General features: G+C 38.2%; 1 protein-coding gene across 1 annotated transcript in view; it reads right to left on the bottom strand.

Annotated features, from left to right (window-relative positions):
• Positions 1–17,771, bottom strand: part of myofl (myoferlin like) — a 29,906-nt gene that overhangs the window by 10,075 nt on the left and 2,060 nt on the right. Inside the window, exons 4-31 of the mRNA XM_012880487.3 lie at positions 15,466–15,574; positions 15,175–15,268; positions 13,380–13,549; positions 12,835–12,963; positions 12,476–12,538; positions 11,722–11,772; positions 11,539–11,569; positions 11,342–11,457; positions 11,127–11,253; positions 10,923–11,026; positions 10,774–10,842; positions 10,649–10,692; positions 10,483–10,565; positions 10,359–10,394; positions 9,109–9,233; positions 8,882–8,995; positions 8,106–8,283; positions 7,856–7,980; positions 7,660–7,769; positions 7,359–7,551; positions 7,108–7,263; positions 5,995–6,126; positions 5,739–5,902; positions 4,243–4,357; positions 2,454–2,556; positions 2,221–2,360; positions 1,921–2,085; positions 1,624–1,711 (exon numbers count right to left, since the gene is read on the bottom strand). Coding sequence (XP_012735941.2) covers positions 1,624–1,711; positions 1,921–2,085; positions 2,221–2,360; positions 2,454–2,556; positions 4,243–4,357; positions 5,739–5,902; positions 5,995–6,126; positions 7,108–7,263; positions 7,359–7,551; positions 7,660–7,769; positions 7,856–7,980; positions 8,106–8,283; positions 8,882–8,995; positions 9,109–9,233; positions 10,359–10,394; positions 10,483–10,565; positions 10,649–10,692; positions 10,774–10,842; positions 10,923–11,026; positions 11,127–11,253; positions 11,342–11,457; positions 11,539–11,569; positions 11,722–11,772; positions 12,476–12,538; positions 12,835–12,963; positions 13,380–13,549; positions 15,175–15,268; positions 15,466–15,574 — 3,134 coding nt within the window. The remainder of the gene's footprint in view (positions 1–1,623; positions 1,712–1,920; positions 2,086–2,220; positions 2,361–2,453; positions 2,557–4,242; positions 4,358–5,738; positions 5,903–5,994; positions 6,127–7,107; positions 7,264–7,358; positions 7,552–7,659; positions 7,770–7,855; positions 7,981–8,105; positions 8,284–8,881; positions 8,996–9,108; positions 9,234–10,358; positions 10,395–10,482; positions 10,566–10,648; positions 10,693–10,773; positions 10,843–10,922; positions 11,027–11,126; positions 11,254–11,341; positions 11,458–11,538; positions 11,570–11,721; positions 11,773–12,475; positions 12,539–12,834; positions 12,964–13,379; positions 13,550–15,174; positions 15,269–15,465; positions 15,575–17,771) is intronic.

The following is a 17,771-nucleotide window of genomic DNA, read 5'->3' as shown; positions in this document are numbered from 1 at the left end:
GCTTTAACTTTGCCATGCCCATTGGCCCCGAATTTATCAATGAAACTAAGCCCATGTTTGAATTCATGCATTAGTTTTTTAGATTGTTTAGAGTATTTAGGAACTTTTGATTAATATTCCTAGACTTCCTAATTGCCTGAGCTAAAAAATATGACATGGCACAGAGGCCTATTTCATCTGGTGATTGCAAAGTCAGAGGGACAGGAAAACCAGATGTTCAAAATGGCAAATGTGTGTTGGTCTTCATAAGTCAGGAAATGTCTACAGGAAAATAGTTTCTTTCCTAAACTTGCCCATATCTACAAATCACAGAATAAATATGTAAAAGTGAAAACACTGGAAGTGTGACTTTAATTGCATTCCTGCACAGTGTGAATGATTGTAATGGAGGTAAAAAGTTTAATTTTACCCACGTTTTTTCTGACTAGAAGTAATGTAAATGTTTTGGAGCGACCAAGCCACAGTCCTGACTTCTCTAATAGAGAACTTGGATAGGAAGTTAAAGATTAGGTTGATGGCAAGAAGGCTTTCCAACCTTAAAGACTTGGAGTTCATCACTAAAGATAAATCATCCAAATACGACTGAAAACAAACTTAAAGCTCGTCTGTAGTTTAATGCTGAAACGTCAATAAAGGTTTTTCCACTGAACGTAGAAAAGGCTATGACTAATTTCTGACAAGCCATTGTAAATAAAGTGTTGATAAAACAGTCAGATACATATTCTTTTCAAAATTGATACTCTTTTCACATTGTTTTATTATCTTTTGAGTGAGACCTCTGTTAGCACCAAATGTTTAGGTAGTCTGAGGATAATTTAAAATTTAAATATGGCTTAACTGTTGTCTAGACAAAATAACAATTAGGTCCTGTCTATGTGTGAAATGGTTGTTTGGGAAGAATGCCACAAAAAAGGATTTTGCATCGTAGCACTGGAAATGTAAAGGTGTTGCTTTTGCTAAACGCTAGCAACACACTAGCATGAATTTGTGGAAAGTCACACAATATGCAATACTGAGAATTGCGAAGGATCTGTGATGATATGTTTCTTTTAAAAGTCCCTGAAAACCTTGTTAGTGTGTAAGCCATTATGCACTCTTTTAAATGCCTGGGCATTTTAATAAATATCCAGAGCCCTTATCTAGAAAGCTAAAAATTGTTTTTCACTTGGTCTTTTACCAGACCCAATTTCTATGGATACACTGTGGGAAGGGCAAAATAGGAAAACACAAGAACCCAAGATATAAAGGGATGGAATAACAAACTGTATTTTCCAACCTTGTGAAATGTAATATAAAACACTAAGTGCTGTCTTATTGCACAACAAATAGAACAGAGGGGTCTCAATAAGAGTAGCACTGTAGTTTTTATTTTAAATAATGAAAACATGATTATTTTACCCCCCCACAGAACAAATTCACTCAAATAAAATTTTGAGTTTAAAATGAATAGTGTCAAACTGTGCTTTTGCAATGAAAGGGGAATTTTTAAAGGCACTCTATGCATCATTGCAAGCGTTCCAGTACATGTTGAAATGTGTTATCTTTCATTATGATCAGCCAACAAGTGGTGTTCAAAGAACCTTTAATCAACATCAGTGAATTCCATCCAGCCCAGCTACTCACGGCTAAAGTGGCAGGAAACGGTGGGCGTGTTGGCACCAAATGGTTTGGCTGCATCCGTTTTACTGGCCTTTTCCTCAACATCAACCCCCTGTCAACACAACACATGCCAAAGGAACTGAAAGGAGCAATCAAGAACCGTTTGTAGCAGAGTCCAGTGCAACATCAGACTTCTTTCAGGGACTGGAGAATAATCAGGGGATATGACTCAGACAGCATCACATCAGACATGTGCCATGAAAGCCAGTTCAATCCCCACAAATTTAGCCAACCCACTTAGAACATTTCAGCAAGACTCACTAGTCCTCCCTCGAGTTTAAAGATGGCGGAGGCTCCAATGCGGTCCGAAGGAACCATCTTTCTCCTCCAGTGCCGGCGTCGAAATGTGTCAGAGGAGCGCTCTTTTCTATGAAACTTCCAGCCAATCAGAGAAGAGTATTCCCAGCCTTCCCCAGGCTCTCTTTTCTATAAGGAAAATCTCACTCATTGATTCAACACTTTAAAAACAGTACTAGTCGTTTCCACAATCAGCTGCTATAACAATGTAAGGCTCTAGCATATTTTATGTGCACACTTTTTCTTTTCTACGCCTTTTCTCACCTCGGCTGCAGCAACTTTATCTGAGATCTTCCTTCTTTTTCGCCTCAGCCTCCTCCTGCGGTGGTTGTGGTACATCTTCTCTGCTGCAACCCATGATTTGGGCTTGTCATCAGGAGGTATTGTCACTCCATATTCCCAACCTAGGAAAACAAGATGTAGTTCAATACTGTATTTCAAGCATGGAAAAACATGAAGGAGAGATCAGTTTCAGAAAAGTCTTACAATCACACTACCTTTCTCATCAACAGCGCGGTCGCTGTCGAAGCTCCAGTCATCCTCCCAGCTCCAACCGGGAGGACATTCAAACTCTCCGGGGCTCTGAGCCTTTTCTCCATTCTGCAAAGCGAACACAAACACTATGATTTACTGTAATGTCATACCTGTAGTTTTTGGAACTTTTGGAATCAAATTTATGGTCCTGTTTAAACAACCAAAATGTCAACGCTTTCTATCAATGCCGTGTAGTTTTAAAACAACAGTGTTTTAAATACTTTTTTTATCAGCTGAAATCATATGTGCTTGTAATTCAAATCCAAATGTGTACTACTGCAGAGGCTAAACAATATGTAAAAAAATATATATATATTTTTGTCCAATTTTACCCTCCTTGCCTCTGCTGTGTGGATTCATTTTCAGTAATTTCACTACTGCTATTTTTCACTATTAGCAGTACAAAAGTACAAAATGTAGTTTCATAAGATTTTATTAATTCCTTATGACAGCTACCAATCACAACACAAAGACAGCTGGTCATATCACTGAAAAGGCAATGTGCATAAATATATTCAAAACACCTCACATGAATCCTTTAATACATTTAATAAATCACCTTTTCATTCTTTGAAAATACACCTAAAGTGAAAGGCAGTGTCATAATTAATAAAAACGGCTTTTGAAATAAAAAGTTTGAGGAAAAAACATACTTTGGTATCGTGGACCCAAAAAAGTAGTAATTATTGGCACTGTGCTGTTGTATATTTCCTATGGCTTCCAAATGGCTCAGTGACCTCAGCAGAAAGAAAATAACACTGAAATAGCTAAGCTTGTGTACAAATAGGAAGTCTCACTTCAACAAGAATTATAGGTGTGTGTCTGTCTGGTGTATTTCTGGTTAAAATTAGTTTGCTCTGTTTAAATCACCCTCTTAAACAAGTCCTTTATATTGTTTCAACTGAAGGCCCTGTTTCCTCTCATCAGAAACAGAACATCAACAACTGAAAGCATTTCATTTTAACTGCAGACTGATTTGCATTATTAGACTTGTTCATGTATAGTTAAGCCCAAAATTATTTCTATTCCTGGCAGATTTAGATCTTGAGTTATTTTCATCCTACCAGCAAATTTGTTTCCAATAGGAAGTGAGACTGACATCTCTTCAAAAGTATTATAGTGATGCAAACTGAGAAACAGTTTTGTAATTTAAAAAAAAATCTTCTTTTTTTTTTTACTTTTTTTTGTAAAGACGGTGTGTCAAATTTATTTACACCCTTCTAAGTAATAGATGGGTAACTCATTATTGACATTGCAGTAATCAAAACCTTCTTTAATTGCTAAGCAGCATTCTGCATTTCATCGCTGATATTTTGACAATTTATCTTTTGTGATGAATTTAGAATGAATATGAAGGCCTCTTTGCCATTAGCCTTATCTTTAGCTCCCCCAACACTTCCTCCATTAGATTCAAGGCAGGACTGTGGCTGGCCCACATTTCAAAACCGTAGCATCACTTCCAGTCAGAATGTTTTAGAAATGCAAATTATAAAGCAGATAAAAAAATTCTTCTTGAATATTACTACTACTAAAAGAAAAGGGTAATATTGTCATTTTGTGTCTTTCTGAGGCCTATTTTGGAAAAAAAGAAGATTATTTGCCTTTTAAATAAAACAGTTGTAATAATATTTGTATTTTTTTTTTTCTACACAGCAAAACGACAGAATAAGCATCACTGCATACTGGGTGCCAGGGTTTGCAGCGTTCTATGGTAAAATCTACATGCGTGTGAGAGAAAACCATGAACCATACCACGTCTGTGTAAGGCTCCGCGGCAGGTTTCCACTCTCCTCCTGGAAACCGTGTTTCGTTGTGGAAAACTTCATCTGTGAACTCTGTGTGCCCGGCGTCGGCTTCTGTCAGCAGGCTGCAGAAAACACCGGCACACCACACCACGCAGGTCAATGAGAGGCGTAGACGCAGAATGTGCAGAACAATAACAAAGTGGTGCGAGCAGCTCAGGAAGTCATGCATCGAAGAGCGAGGCTTTGTGAGAGGATGTGAGCACTTTCACAGGACTAAAGTCTGGGAATCTGCGCACCTTCCATCGTAACACTGGTGCTTAAAATTCTATTAGTGTCCTGTGATTGTCGTCATGATGTGCTTTTGCGCTCTGGCTAGCACGAGTAACCATTTATTATTTATTAAAGATGGATTCTTAAGAAGCTTCAACACCAACTATAGCAAAAACTAATGATTGAACAAATTTAAATTAAAACAATAACTAAAAACAGCAAGCATCCATGAAAGGGTTCCAAACCAAACCCAGCAAGCCTGTCCTCGGCATCGCCCCCTCCCTACGCAGTTTCCTCCCCAAACTTAAGCCAGTGGGAATTTGCAGGACAGTGCTTACTCCTTAAAATTTGACCATTACAATACATTTATTGAAACAAAATACCAAAATATTGTCACATAAACATGTCTTTATGTGGAACAATACAAAAGCATTCTAATGGATTCAATGCATAGTCAGGTTATCATTGACCCAGATTCCCAATTAATAATTATAAAAACATAGTTGATCACTAAATCCCAAAATTATTACCATATAACAATGTCTATTTCAGGAATATTATACATTTATCATGTCCATAGATTTAATGATTTTTCAACAAAAGTTCTAACATGTCATTTAGACATACAACATAACTCAAAATATGCCTTGCCTGACTCATTCGCTCCTCGCTGTGGACTTGGAGGCTTAATAAAATAAAATAAATAAGAACCAAAAAAAATCGCTTCCAATTTTGGACACTTCTGCATTTGCAATACTCTAAGAATCTGGGTCAATAGTAGGACAAACGAGGACAGGGATTAGGAGAAGCTGCAAAAAAAAGGGGGGGAGGTCTGTGAAAGGGAAAGGCTCCTGCAGGTATGCAAGCTTGTCTCGACAAGACTGAAAGTTTAAACCTCTGGAGTAGAAAACCTTTTGTGTTGAGACTGTGAGCACTCAGTGATGTTTCACCTGAATTTAAAACTTTTAGTAAAAAAAAACCTAATCCAAATTTGTACGTTATAATTTTAGTTAGAATAGCTGCATTTTGCAGAAGCAATCGGGTTTCATTCTGCACATTTCATACCAAAACACCCCGCATGCTCTGTAACCCACTGCATTCCTGCAGCCGACGAAGTATAAACTGAATTCTTGAAAGTACCAAAGCGCAAAACCGATAACGGGATGTTTGCATACTGATCGTGCAAAGAATTTTGTGTGGGTTAACGTGATAAAGTCGGCTTCTTAAACTTACCTTCGCTCTAGGTCAACAAACCAGTCCCCCTCCCATTCCCATCCTCGTGGAGGCAGGAAGCGCTCTTGTTTAAGTTTTACTTTTCCAGTCACGTCTGAGAACTTGTGGCGACCCACCAGGCCGGTGGTTCCCCACTTCCCAAACACCTGAGCCTGGTTCTCATACTGCGCAGAGTTGACAGGCGCGTTAGGCAGAGTTGTGAGTAAAAGGAGATATATGACTGAAAGTTAGAGGTCATAAAGTGTCACAGCTTTACCATTTCAGCGTACACACTGAAGTTTCCCTCTGAGAAGCTGTTGAATTTCTTCTCGTGAGCGGAGAGGCCCAGCCACATGTTGATGCGCAGCTGAACGGGGATCTTCACCCCTTTGTTTTTGTCCATGGGATACTGAAAAAGCAAGCATTGTGCAGCGTGGGATGAAATACGCCACAAGAATGGATTCAAATCTTGTTACATTTTTTTCCACATCATAACCAATCATTTCAGAGTATTTTGTGAGGATTTTATGTGATAGTGCAACACCAACTACTAAATAATCATGACAGAAGGAAGGGAAATTATGTTGGTTTTTGAAAAAAACAATTCACAAATAAAAATCTGAAAAGTGTGGTGTGCATTTGTATTCATCCCCCCTGCACTAGTACATTTGAGGACCATTTTTGCATATGTATGTCTCTATCGTAAAATACTTCCTTCACACAAAGGTTTTGGCATGCAATCCGATCAGTTCAGTGCTGTTCTCCTCCGGCCAGAGCACCTTCTATCGGATTATGCTCCAACATAACTTACGGCAAATTGTAAATGGGACTTCATAGGGCTTTCTTTAAAAAATTGCTTTCACTTTTACGCTCCACAAAAGCCAGGTATGTGGAGCAATTGTTTTGTAGACAGATTTTCTTTCCTGACCACTGCTGGAGTTGTCACTGGCCTCTTGGCTGTTTCTGTGATTAATGCCTTCCTTTCTTGGCCTCTCACTTTAAGATGGATGGCAGGGATTAGATAGGCTGGCAGTCGTGTCATGCTCCTTTGCTATACTCATGTTTAAAGCTTGGGGTAATTGTTTAAACTTCACTTTAAACCTTAACGCTGGCTTGTCTGCTGTGTTTCTTGGTCCTCGTGACACTTTATAGTCACTAATGTCACCTTATTAGGGGGATTTCTGAAGGCAGTTGCATTCGATTTTATTTAGAAGTACCAAAGCACAGGGTGATCAGAATAAATTTGAAAAAAAAAGAGAAACTGCTTTGTGGCGTAAGAAATAAATGACATTCATTTTCATGTTTGTAACTTGGCAAAGTTAGAAGGGTACACACACTTTTGCAAGGCAGTTTGCAAGGCTGCAAAGAGGCTCTTAGGTTCTTCTTGTACCTGCATAAAGATGGTCTGAGTCTTTCCACAGTGTTTGCCACAAGCCTGCTCAGTGTAGTTAGAGTACAGGATCTGGTGGACTGGGACTCGGGCATAGGCCACTCTCTTCTCTCCCCTCAGCATCCATATGATCACATCGGGCATGCTGTTCTGAGCCTGGTGTATACACAAATCATTTTTTTAAGTTTGATCATAACCTTTTAGGGTACTTATTATAATATTACTCAAAGGTGTATAGGGGAAGTCAGGACCTCATCTGCAAGCAGCTTGATTCTGTCCAACCACTCTTCAATGTCTCCAACAGCTGACTTGACATCCAGGGCCTCTTCTCCCATCTGACAGGCCGCCTCTCTGACGCCGGCTAAAGCAGCCTCACGTAGACTTTTTATTTGGAGGTCCAGGGCTGTGATGTTGGGCTGACCTTCCAGTGTTGGAAGCTGGAAGCTTTTAGGAGTAAAAAAAACAGAGTTTAACAGTTTATTCAAAAATATCCTTTTCTTTGATTATATATAATACACCCCATCCCCCGGGAAATAACGGGTCATATTTTACTTGTTCACATCCTGAATTAAATGGTTGATGAGTCTGAGCAGAGCCTCGGTCAGGTGTGCCTCAGACACTTTGGCCTGGATTTCTTTCTTCAGAGAAGTAAGATGGGACTCCTGAATTGAATAAAAATAAACAGACAAACAGTGATTAATGAGGAACAAAACATAAGTGTAGACTGAAGATGTAGAGCACATCTCACCAGTCGGTCAGCAATAAAGAGGAGAACATTGACAGAGTCCAGGCGGTGGCTGATGTCCTCCCAAAACGACGTGAGAATGACGACTGGCTTTGTGTCCGCCCAGGGCAGGTAATAGTAGTGATTACCTGCAGAGATCGCGGTAAGTGTATCCAGTCATTTTAAACACACGTTGTGCCCCGTGGCTAGTTGTGTCCTCATTCTAAAGTGCGTCTAGTCAGCAGTTTTCTATTGTGGTTGGTTTGCTTCGTACCATCAAACACAGCAAAACTGTACTGGGTGGTGGACGCCAGGGGCTTGCAGGTGGAATCCAGCTTGTTGCCATAGTTTCCCATGCTGACCTCAAACTGGATGGGCTCACCCGGCTCTTGGAGCATGCACGCACTGTGGAAGACAGCACAGAGGGAGTACTTCCTCCTGCGCTGGTATTTCTGTATTAAGAAGGATGAGGGAGTGTTAGAGGATAAAAGTAAGATCAAAGTTAGCTCTGTATAGCACATTTCAGTACAAAGACATTGCAAAGTGCTTAACATGATTAAAATATAGGAAAATAAAACAGAGCAAAAGCATGTTGGAATAAAATGTAGAAACAAAATAACACATGGGAAAATAGAAACTAAAAGCAAATATTAAAAACAGCTGCAGTACGAACTAATGATGTCTCAGTAAAGAATTTAACTAGAGCAGTCAAAGGCAATCCTAAACAAATGTGTTGTTAATCTTGATTTTAAAGAACTCAGGTTTTCAGCACTTTTACAGTTTTCTGGAAGTTTGTTCCAGATAAGTGGAGCATAGAAACTAAATGCTGCTTCTTCATGTCTGGTTCTGGTTCTGGGTATGCAGAGTAGGCTGGAGCCAGAAGACCTTAGTGGTCTGAAGGGTTGATACATTGACAACAAGTCTGTGATGTATTTAGGTGCTAAGCCATTCAGGGATTTATAGACTAACACACACACATTGATAAAAGAATAAAACATAGACTTAAAAAGTGACCAGTAATATGAAAACGTTACCATTTTAAATTTTTACCTGTGCCACCAGGATGTCATCACTGCAGATGTCATCCACATTCTTATCAGCTTTTCCATCCAACTGAGTGGAGAGTTCAATAAGGACCCTCCCCCTATAGGCAACTCCTTCGCCCTGGGACACATCAGAAACCAAAAACCTTATTCATGCATGGTCACAATTTAAAACACCATGAGTTTGGGCACTTGCGTTGCTAAATTAGATTCGAAGTAAAAAAGACTTCTTACATTCCCAAAGTTCAGCTCTTCATAAGGATCAGGCAGGCCAGTGAACTCTCTTGGGCTTCCGTACAGGTTTACATAGCAGGGTCCAAAAGCTGGGAGAAATCCCCCCTCTGATGCCGAGGAGCTCACTGTAAAGTACCGCATGTTTAAAACCACCTTAAAAATGTTTAGGCTTCAGAAAGGTTAAGATGAGGATCAGATACAGAAAGAGAAATAGATAACTAAAGCAGGCCTGACAAACATACTCAGCTAACATCTTAATGGACCCCGTCTTAAAGGTACTCAGGTTGCCTTTAGTGGTAGTCAGAAGGAATGTTGGTATCAAGTATTTACTAAATAAATATTAACAAATGAACTGATATGCAGCTAATAGGAGCTTTTCAAGCACGTTGATCTTTTATTCTTGAGGAACTCAAAAGATAAGTTCAGTGGAAAACAAATGTAAACACATCCAGTACAAATGTAAGAGAATGACAGTGAACCAGGAACAAGTTCACAACAACCTCAGTTTAGCTCTGAAGTCAGAGCCTGGATCTGGGAAGGACGTCTCACCCCAACCAAGCCGCGTTCCAGTTTCAAGTTTGAAAACGACTGGGATTTTGCTAATGGATGTGGATAACGATCAGGGTAACGACTAGCAACATGAGCTGTCTGTGCATTTCTCTGCAGTAGCAACAGCTTCATTAATGGGCAGAGTGAGAAATCTGATTGGATAAAGATAGTTGGAAGTGTATATAATCATTGCTGTTGCAGCTATCAGAAAGTTTTCTATGCAATGTAGCAATGTTGGGTTTTCAGGACAGGGTTGGTGAGAGTCATCCGTTATCCAACGTTTCAACTTAAACTCCAACTTAAAGGGGACAAGTCTGTTACTTTTTCCAACCTGTTCATTTGTATGCCAACTTTCTCATCCCACAAGACAAAAAAAAAGATAATTTCAGCTAATTTTAGTCACATTGTGCTCCCTCGTGTATACATACAGATTTTGTGTAATTTCCAGCGGTTTATTTGTTAGATCGTGTTTTGCTGTTTACAGGTAAGCTCAATGCTTACAAAGATTGAATGTAAAATTTTTAATATTTCCATAGAAAATTGTCTAATTTCAATCTAAGAGCATACTATCTACACAATTTATCTTTTGTGTTAAATGTGTGGCTATGATCCTTTATAACCATTGAGCCAAGTCTTTTTTTAAAAACAAAGTTGTTAGGTTTAAAAAAATCAAATAAGCAGAGAATGAATTTCATACATACATTCAGAGATTGTGTTGGAAGTTTCTGTCCTGGCATCTGTTTCAAATTAAACAAACATATCAACAGTTGCTCTATACATCAAGGCTTAAAGCCAAGTGAAAAGAAAAGAAAACTACATAATCACCTTCAATCTCCCCACCGGAGTAAGACATTTTGCTCAAATTCAAAAATGTTGTTCCTATAGCGTCATCCTTGCTTAGACGATCCCTTGGGAATGCAGACAGCGATATCAGATCCTGATCCTGACATTTAGCCCAGGGACTTGTCTGTAAATTATTATTAACCCTTACCAGTCATACATGGTCAGCTTGATGCGCTCACACATGGATGGAAACTGCAAAAGCAGAGATTAATTGTGCTGAAAGGTGTTGTTTTTTTTTACATTATGGAGTTCAGATGATGACAAGCTGCTTACTTTGACTTGCAGACTGATGACTTGGTTCCACTCTGGATTGGCGTTCTTCTCGATTATTTTGGTGCAAAGCTAAAACAGCATTGCGATGAGTAAGATTGCAAATTTACAATGTTCATATTCATATTTTTTTTAAATCAAAGGTTAAATACCTTCTTTCCAGCAAAGCTAACTTCTAAATATGGATCAACCAAGTTTTTCTTATCCCCATCCCCTCCGAATACTTGCTTCACCGTCTGAACAAAGGCATCGTCCACTGCAATGCAAAGGCTTTTGTAAACTGAGGTTTCTTGAAGGGGTTTGAATGAACAAACCTACCAACGGAGGAAGGGTTTATGCATAAATGTGTCCCTTACTCTGTGGCATATCCTCTGCACGATACACTTTAAGGCTCAGAGTGGCCCATCGCATCGTGACACCAGCTGGCACCAAAAGGTTACTCTCTATGTCATCCTGTTCCTCGTTTGGCTCTCTCTTTTCACTCTGCAACCAAAAGGAAAGGAGGGATGAGTTTTTCATGCTATAAAAGCATAAAAAGCTGCTGTAAGATGTGTGAAAATGTTTCCTGTACCGGTGGCTCATCTCCAGTGCCCACAATAATAATGCTGACTTTCAGGTATCCTCTGGCCCCTGTGCTGGAGTCATCCGGATCACTCAGGAGGAGCCATTTTCTCATTATGGAATGACCTGGAAACAGATGGAGAATTTGTTCACATTGGTGGCTGAATAAAAAAAATATATATATAAATTTTCTTTGGAAAAACAGACCAGGTTCATTGTAGATGTAGCCAACATCCAACTGAGTAGAAGAAAAACAAAGAAAAATGTCAACGTGCAGACCAGTAGAATTAAAATTACCACTATAAAAATACCTGAATACTTAAAATATTTGCTTAAAATACTTAAAACATATGCCTTAGTGTATCATATATTAGTATATAATTGCTATACCTTGAACTCTCCCATTAGACTGTCTGCTCTGAGGGAGAAGGAGTCATAAACCTGTGAAGAAAAACAAAGCAATGAGCCATTCAAAATATCCTACATAGTGCTGGGCCAATAGGTCTAAGTCTAAATTAAAATTTCTCTCAGTAAATTGTTATTTCTAGTGTGTTTATTGACATGAATTTCACGCTATGTATTGGAACAGGAACAAGAGGAATCCAAAAAGATTAAGTATTAAACCAAAGGGCAAAATGGGACATCATGCCAAGAAATGATGAAGGAGAAGCATCTTGATGCCTAGAATAAAGTTTGCTATAGAACATTTGGACAAGCAAATTCAATCCTGTGAGATTATAGAACAAAATAAAGTTCTTATACGTCGTATTTGGAAAAAGAATGGCTCTGCACGTCACCCCAAAAACGTAGTATCAACAGAAAGTCTGACGGTATGGGTTCATCATGCTGGGGGGGACGTTTTTCAGAACACGGTAATGGTAGATGTCATGCAACAGAAGGAAGAATAAGGAAATGCACCAGGACATTTTTGATAAGAATCTGGAGAAGACCCCAAATACACAGCCAAAAGACCTTCTGTTGGTTTAGGAGACAGAAAATCAATACAATAGCCATAGGTGTGTTTCACTTAGTGTGAGTTTCATGTCTATAGGCCCATTAGAAATACGTTTAATACGAAAAACAATGACATGCTCAATGCTTACTTTTCCCCCGGCTTTTTGACGCACAGAAACTAAATACTCACCCTAAGACTGATGCTCTCATCAAAAAGCTCTGAAGGCAGCATGTTAACGTTGTAGAAAAACATCTGAAACAGAGACACGAAAAGCTAAAGATTTATCTTGGGTGAATATGAGGGGCAACATTTCAGGATTTCAGACACAAACCAAGATTTTTACTGTTGAGAAAAAAGCTAAATTCATGCTGGATGAATTAAATGAATGTGAAGTTCAAGAACAGCAGGGTTATCCTTTAAAGAAGGCTCTCTTGTGTTTTCAGCTGATAAAGAACAAAAGGCCAAGTATTTTGCAGGAGCTTGAGGATATTTGAGAAGCAAAGAAAGAATTAGAAACAGCAGAGCAACAAAGATTATCACTAAAGTACCTCATCGAAGAACGGGTTGTTTCCTCTCCTGATTCTGGTCCTGTGGGTCTGTCCGCAAACATTCACTTTCACCACTGGCTTTATGTTGTTCCCCGGCAGCTGACGACCCTCGATAACACGGATACGAATCTGGATTTTGAAAAAAAAAAAAAAACAGAAGACAGCAAACAGTCAGGCAATGCAATTGTACATTTAAAAAAAAAATGGTACTGATTCCATGAAGCAGATAATCACTACTACCATATTTTTCAGACTATAAAAGGCACAACATCAGTTTTTGAGAAAAAAATGTAATTATAAAGGATTTTTAAGTGCGCCTTATAGTCCAAAAAAATACAGTACTCCCACATCAAAGGAGTCAAACATGTGAAAGTACGTGGGACATCAAATAAGAAGTTTCAGTTCTACAGCATTAAAGAAATATGTGTCATTTAATCTCTGGTGTGGGGTTGAGTGCACATTTAATCTGGTTGAGTGAACAATCCTATATCCCAATTCCAGTTGGTGTCTGTAGTCAGGAAGTGTAATCAAAATTCAGACAAAACCTGGAAGTCTTGAGGTTTGTTGGCCAGAATTTTGCGTCTATTTCTGCTGAAACGGTGCGACTTATGGCTCGGCTTTCCAGGCTGGTTTGTTGAAGGAGGTATTCCTGAACTTCCAACCTGACCGGCTATCTCCATGACCTCTTCTCCCTCATCCTCATCCTCATTATCTCCTGGAAAAAAAAAAAAAAACACACAAATATTGCAACTATGCTTTGTCTTGTTCTTGGATATGAAATTATTATTTTCAAAGGAAAAAGCTTGTAAAACTATAGACATTTAATCAAAACGAAAATAAAAAACTGCAGCGCTGTCGGTTACAGACAATGGATATGTAGCACACAAAACTGGACTTCACAATAACAGTAAAATGATTTTACAAATAACTTCGACTGAGCTATAATCAAGTGTTTCATAGGTTTTCCAAATAAAGTTTGGACATATTTTGACATTTACAGTGAACATTTTATTTTATTTTAGTGTCTATTCTCATCTATAAGAATAGAATTTGTGTCGGCCTTTCTTTCTTTTACATGAAACATGCAATATTTAGCCAATTTTAATAAATGGATAAAAGCAGATTTTGGTGCAACCCAAGCATAAATCTAATTAAAAGTCAGTGGCTAGATGTGTTCCTAATTACTATGAAATTAAACAGAATGTAAAAAGTGTGTTGATTAAGAGACAAATGCTTTGTTTTGTACCCAACATTTTTATTAGATCATAAAGAATTAGGGTTAAACCAGATATTTCCTCTATCTTTAGCTAAAAATAAGCATGTTTTCAGTATCATTTAGGTTTGGAGATTATAAGAGGTGACCCTTTTACACATAATGGGAGGTTGAAGTCAACCCACCAGTATAATGTTCCAGATAAATCACAGGAGATAGTACAAACTCGTAACCCCCTATCGATGGTAAGGGGCGATATTAGATTGTTTTACGACAACGGCTGCAGAAGCAGCTGCATTTAAAGCACTGAGAGGTTTTGAAAGGTCTGCATGGGGATTGCAACCTAGAACTCAGGAATTTCTACTCAACAAGTCCCCAAAATATCCAACGCATTGTTCAGGTGAATGGTGCAAGTTGTAAGCCTTTGATTCTGCAATCCCAGCGTTGTGATCTGAATGCTGCCGTTGCCCCAGACATTAACAGATGTTCTTGGATGATGTCAAAAGATAAAGTGGTATACTATTTTATGTCTGTGTTGGATAAATACTTCTTTGTATTCACAAACTGTATGCACAAAAGGAAAAAAAAAATCAATAAAAAGACAGTCATTAAAAAAAAAGATCAAGTGATTAGTTAATGTGGTTGCCTGCTTGTGATCTAAAAAGGAACTTCAGTCTGATCTGGCAGACTCCACATGTTTGAATAATTCCTGGCAGTACAGATAAAGTAAAAAAGGGTGGTAGGTGGATAGTGTATGCTGGTCCTTGAGGAGTGTTGGGAGCCACAAGTTCACAGTGAACTTTGGAGATGTTTTTCCTCCCTTAATATCCTGCTAGCTGTATGTGGCTGTAAGATAAACTTCAGTCCTCAAATGGCCTGTTGGCCGTTTGCAAAAAGAAGCAGGACTCTGTGTCATGTCATAACTATATGCCAGAGAAACAGAAAGCTGTGTGTTATTATTAGGAAGTAGCAGGTCATTTTGATTAATAGTACTTAATGATGAATATATATTATAACTTTAGAGGCAAATGTAGAGGCTGACCAGAGATGTACACAAGTACATGACAATTTAATGTTAAAATGAAAATTCGGGCCATTTTGATATAAATGAATAGTTGTCATCTTACCAGCTTCCATGTTTGATGAGGCATCTGCATTAGTTTGATCACTTAGGTTGGCATTAGCTGGTGACTCATATCCAATGACCAAATTAATGGTTGCCTGCCGAATAATGAATAATACTATTATAAATACTTTATATATCAATTAGTAAGATCCAGTTAATTAATTATGGTATGAATATAATACAAAAGAATAAACTATTACAAGGAAAACTGAAGCTATCATAAAAGTCTAGCATGTTAGTGCTTGGAGTGTACATGGAAACATTTACGATGGTAGCAAGTAAATTTATTTACCCCGACACTTTGCTGCTTCTCAGTGACCAAAGGCACATTTTTAGATGGCAGGGACCTCACTTGACCGCTGGCCAACTCCCTCAGTGAAATTTTTGCAGAGCCAATAAACCTGAAAAGTAATCACGTTAATTTCTGTTCAGGAAAAATCACAAATCATGAAATTACTGAGTCTTCGCTGCTGAAAGAACCAACACTCCAAGTTTGCATCACCCAGAGAACTTCAAGACTGCTTCAACAGACAGTTACCAACACATGCAGCCTAAACTGTAACCAGATTAAATGTTTATGGCTGTATTTGCTCGTTACCATGAATGACTGATACGCCTCACTTCTCAGTTTCACTGCTTCCTGGACATAGCGTGGAAAGATAGTCCATTTGTGTCGAAAACAGAAGCTCTACAGCTATGATTAATGATCATAACATATTGCAACACAGCGTAAATTCTGTAAAATCATACCAACAAAATTTGAACCAAGTAACAGGAGTTGACAAAGGATGGCATTACAATATAAGAAAGCCTCCACCCCGATTGCCCAATAATGGCAAATGCAGAAGTGTTTCAAAGTTTAAATGTTTTTTCAAGGATGTACTTTGGGGAAGTACAAGTAAGAATAGAAATATTGAAATACCACAGACATCTGAATCATACTTTGTGGCCACTTTAGTGACAGATAACAGCACAAAAAAGATTAAATTACAAAAAACAACATAAGGCACATGGAATTCATTATTTATTGCATTTATTGTCTATTTTAACAGAAGTTTGAATATAGTTGTTTCTTTTTTTCAGTAAAACAGTCCTACTTTTACTTTTACAACTATCAATGAACATTTAAACCGCTGTCTAAATAAATGTAAAAAATAACCTTTTGCACGTATTTCTTTTGTCAATACTCTCATTTTAGCAATACAGTTTTCAAAGCATTTGCAAAGCTATTCCACAAGTTATGATTTGAGCACAATGCCTGGAAAAATTATTCATACCCACAGAACATTTCCACTCTGTACAAGAACAACATTCTATGTATTTTATTATGATTTTATGCAACAGACGCACAAGGTAGAGCATGATTGTGGAATGAAATAGGGAAATAATACCGGGCTTTGAACATTTACAAACGAAAACCAGCAAATGATGGAATGCATGATTGCATGCAACCTTCTTTACTCTGATACCCAGTGCATCCAGTGGCATTCTGAAGTCAGGCCTTCAGAGTGTTCCTGTGTGTAATTTAATCTTAATAGAAGTACAACTGTTATTAAGGTTTCAAATAGAACCGTAATGAACACAAAACATCACAAAGGCACAAAAAAAAGTTTAAAGCAGGGTTAGGTTATACAACAACATCCCAAGCCATCAGTATTTCAATGATCTCCCTTCAATTTAACAAAAGTTGATAGAATATTATCCTGAGAATCAGGCTCCATCCGAATTCCCTGTTAGAGCAAGGACTCTTTAGCCAAAGCAGAAGTGCATCAGCAGTCGCCATGATAAGTGCTGTCTGAGTAGTGTAGTCTGTAAGGAAGGAAGTAGGAAAATAAGCCTGTATACTCCCTCCTGCAGCAAGTTTAGCCGAGGAAACCTCACAATACGAGCGCTTAGGAGCCTTAAATTATCCTCAGCAAAGCCCACCTCACAGAAATCCACCAAAATGTCCAAAGAGAAGAGAGCGCGCTCTTTGTAGTTCATTTTCAGAACGCTGCAGGCCCAGATATGACTCATGTCATCCATGTGTGTTTCCGTCACGTAATAACGTCGGAGTTAAAGGCTGTCCAAAACGGGTACTGCAGTCTGAATCTCCTTTCCTACTTACAATAGTGTTCTTACAGTTGACCCCATGAAAGGTCAAGGAACAGGAGCCAGGAGCTATTATTATTATTATTATAGCATTTGGATAGAGTCTCAGTGTGGAGGCCTATGGTAACTCTGGAGGAGCTGCAGGGATCCACAGAAAACTGCCCACCGTGAACAACAGAGGCCCCTCTGCCCTGCTGCACCTAGTCAGTGAACCAGCCTTCACAACCAGCTGAAGTACCACATACTACATAGAGTTTTACAAAAGGAATAAAAACTATTTTCTTTAAAAAAGTTTGTAATTAAATATTTATTTTACATTTACTGCTTTTAGTCTGTGCTCTATTCTTTAGTTGTTTTTAATATTGTTACACTTTAAAATAAGGAATCTTAGTTTATTACAAATTCAATAAATAATATACTACTACTACTACTACTACTACTACTACTAATAATAATAATAATAATAATAATAATAATAATAATAATAATAATAATAATAATAATAAT

This window comes from Fundulus heteroclitus, chromosome 22 (genome assembly GCF_011125445.2).
Source record: "Fundulus heteroclitus isolate FHET01 chromosome 22, MU-UCD_Fhet_4.1, whole genome shotgun sequence".
In the NCBI taxonomy this organism is placed as follows: Eukaryota; Metazoa; Chordata; class Actinopteri; order Cyprinodontiformes; family Fundulidae; genus Fundulus; species Fundulus heteroclitus.
The sequence above is the reverse complement of the archived record's forward strand: the minus strand, read 5'-3'. Positions and strand labels throughout refer to the sequence as shown.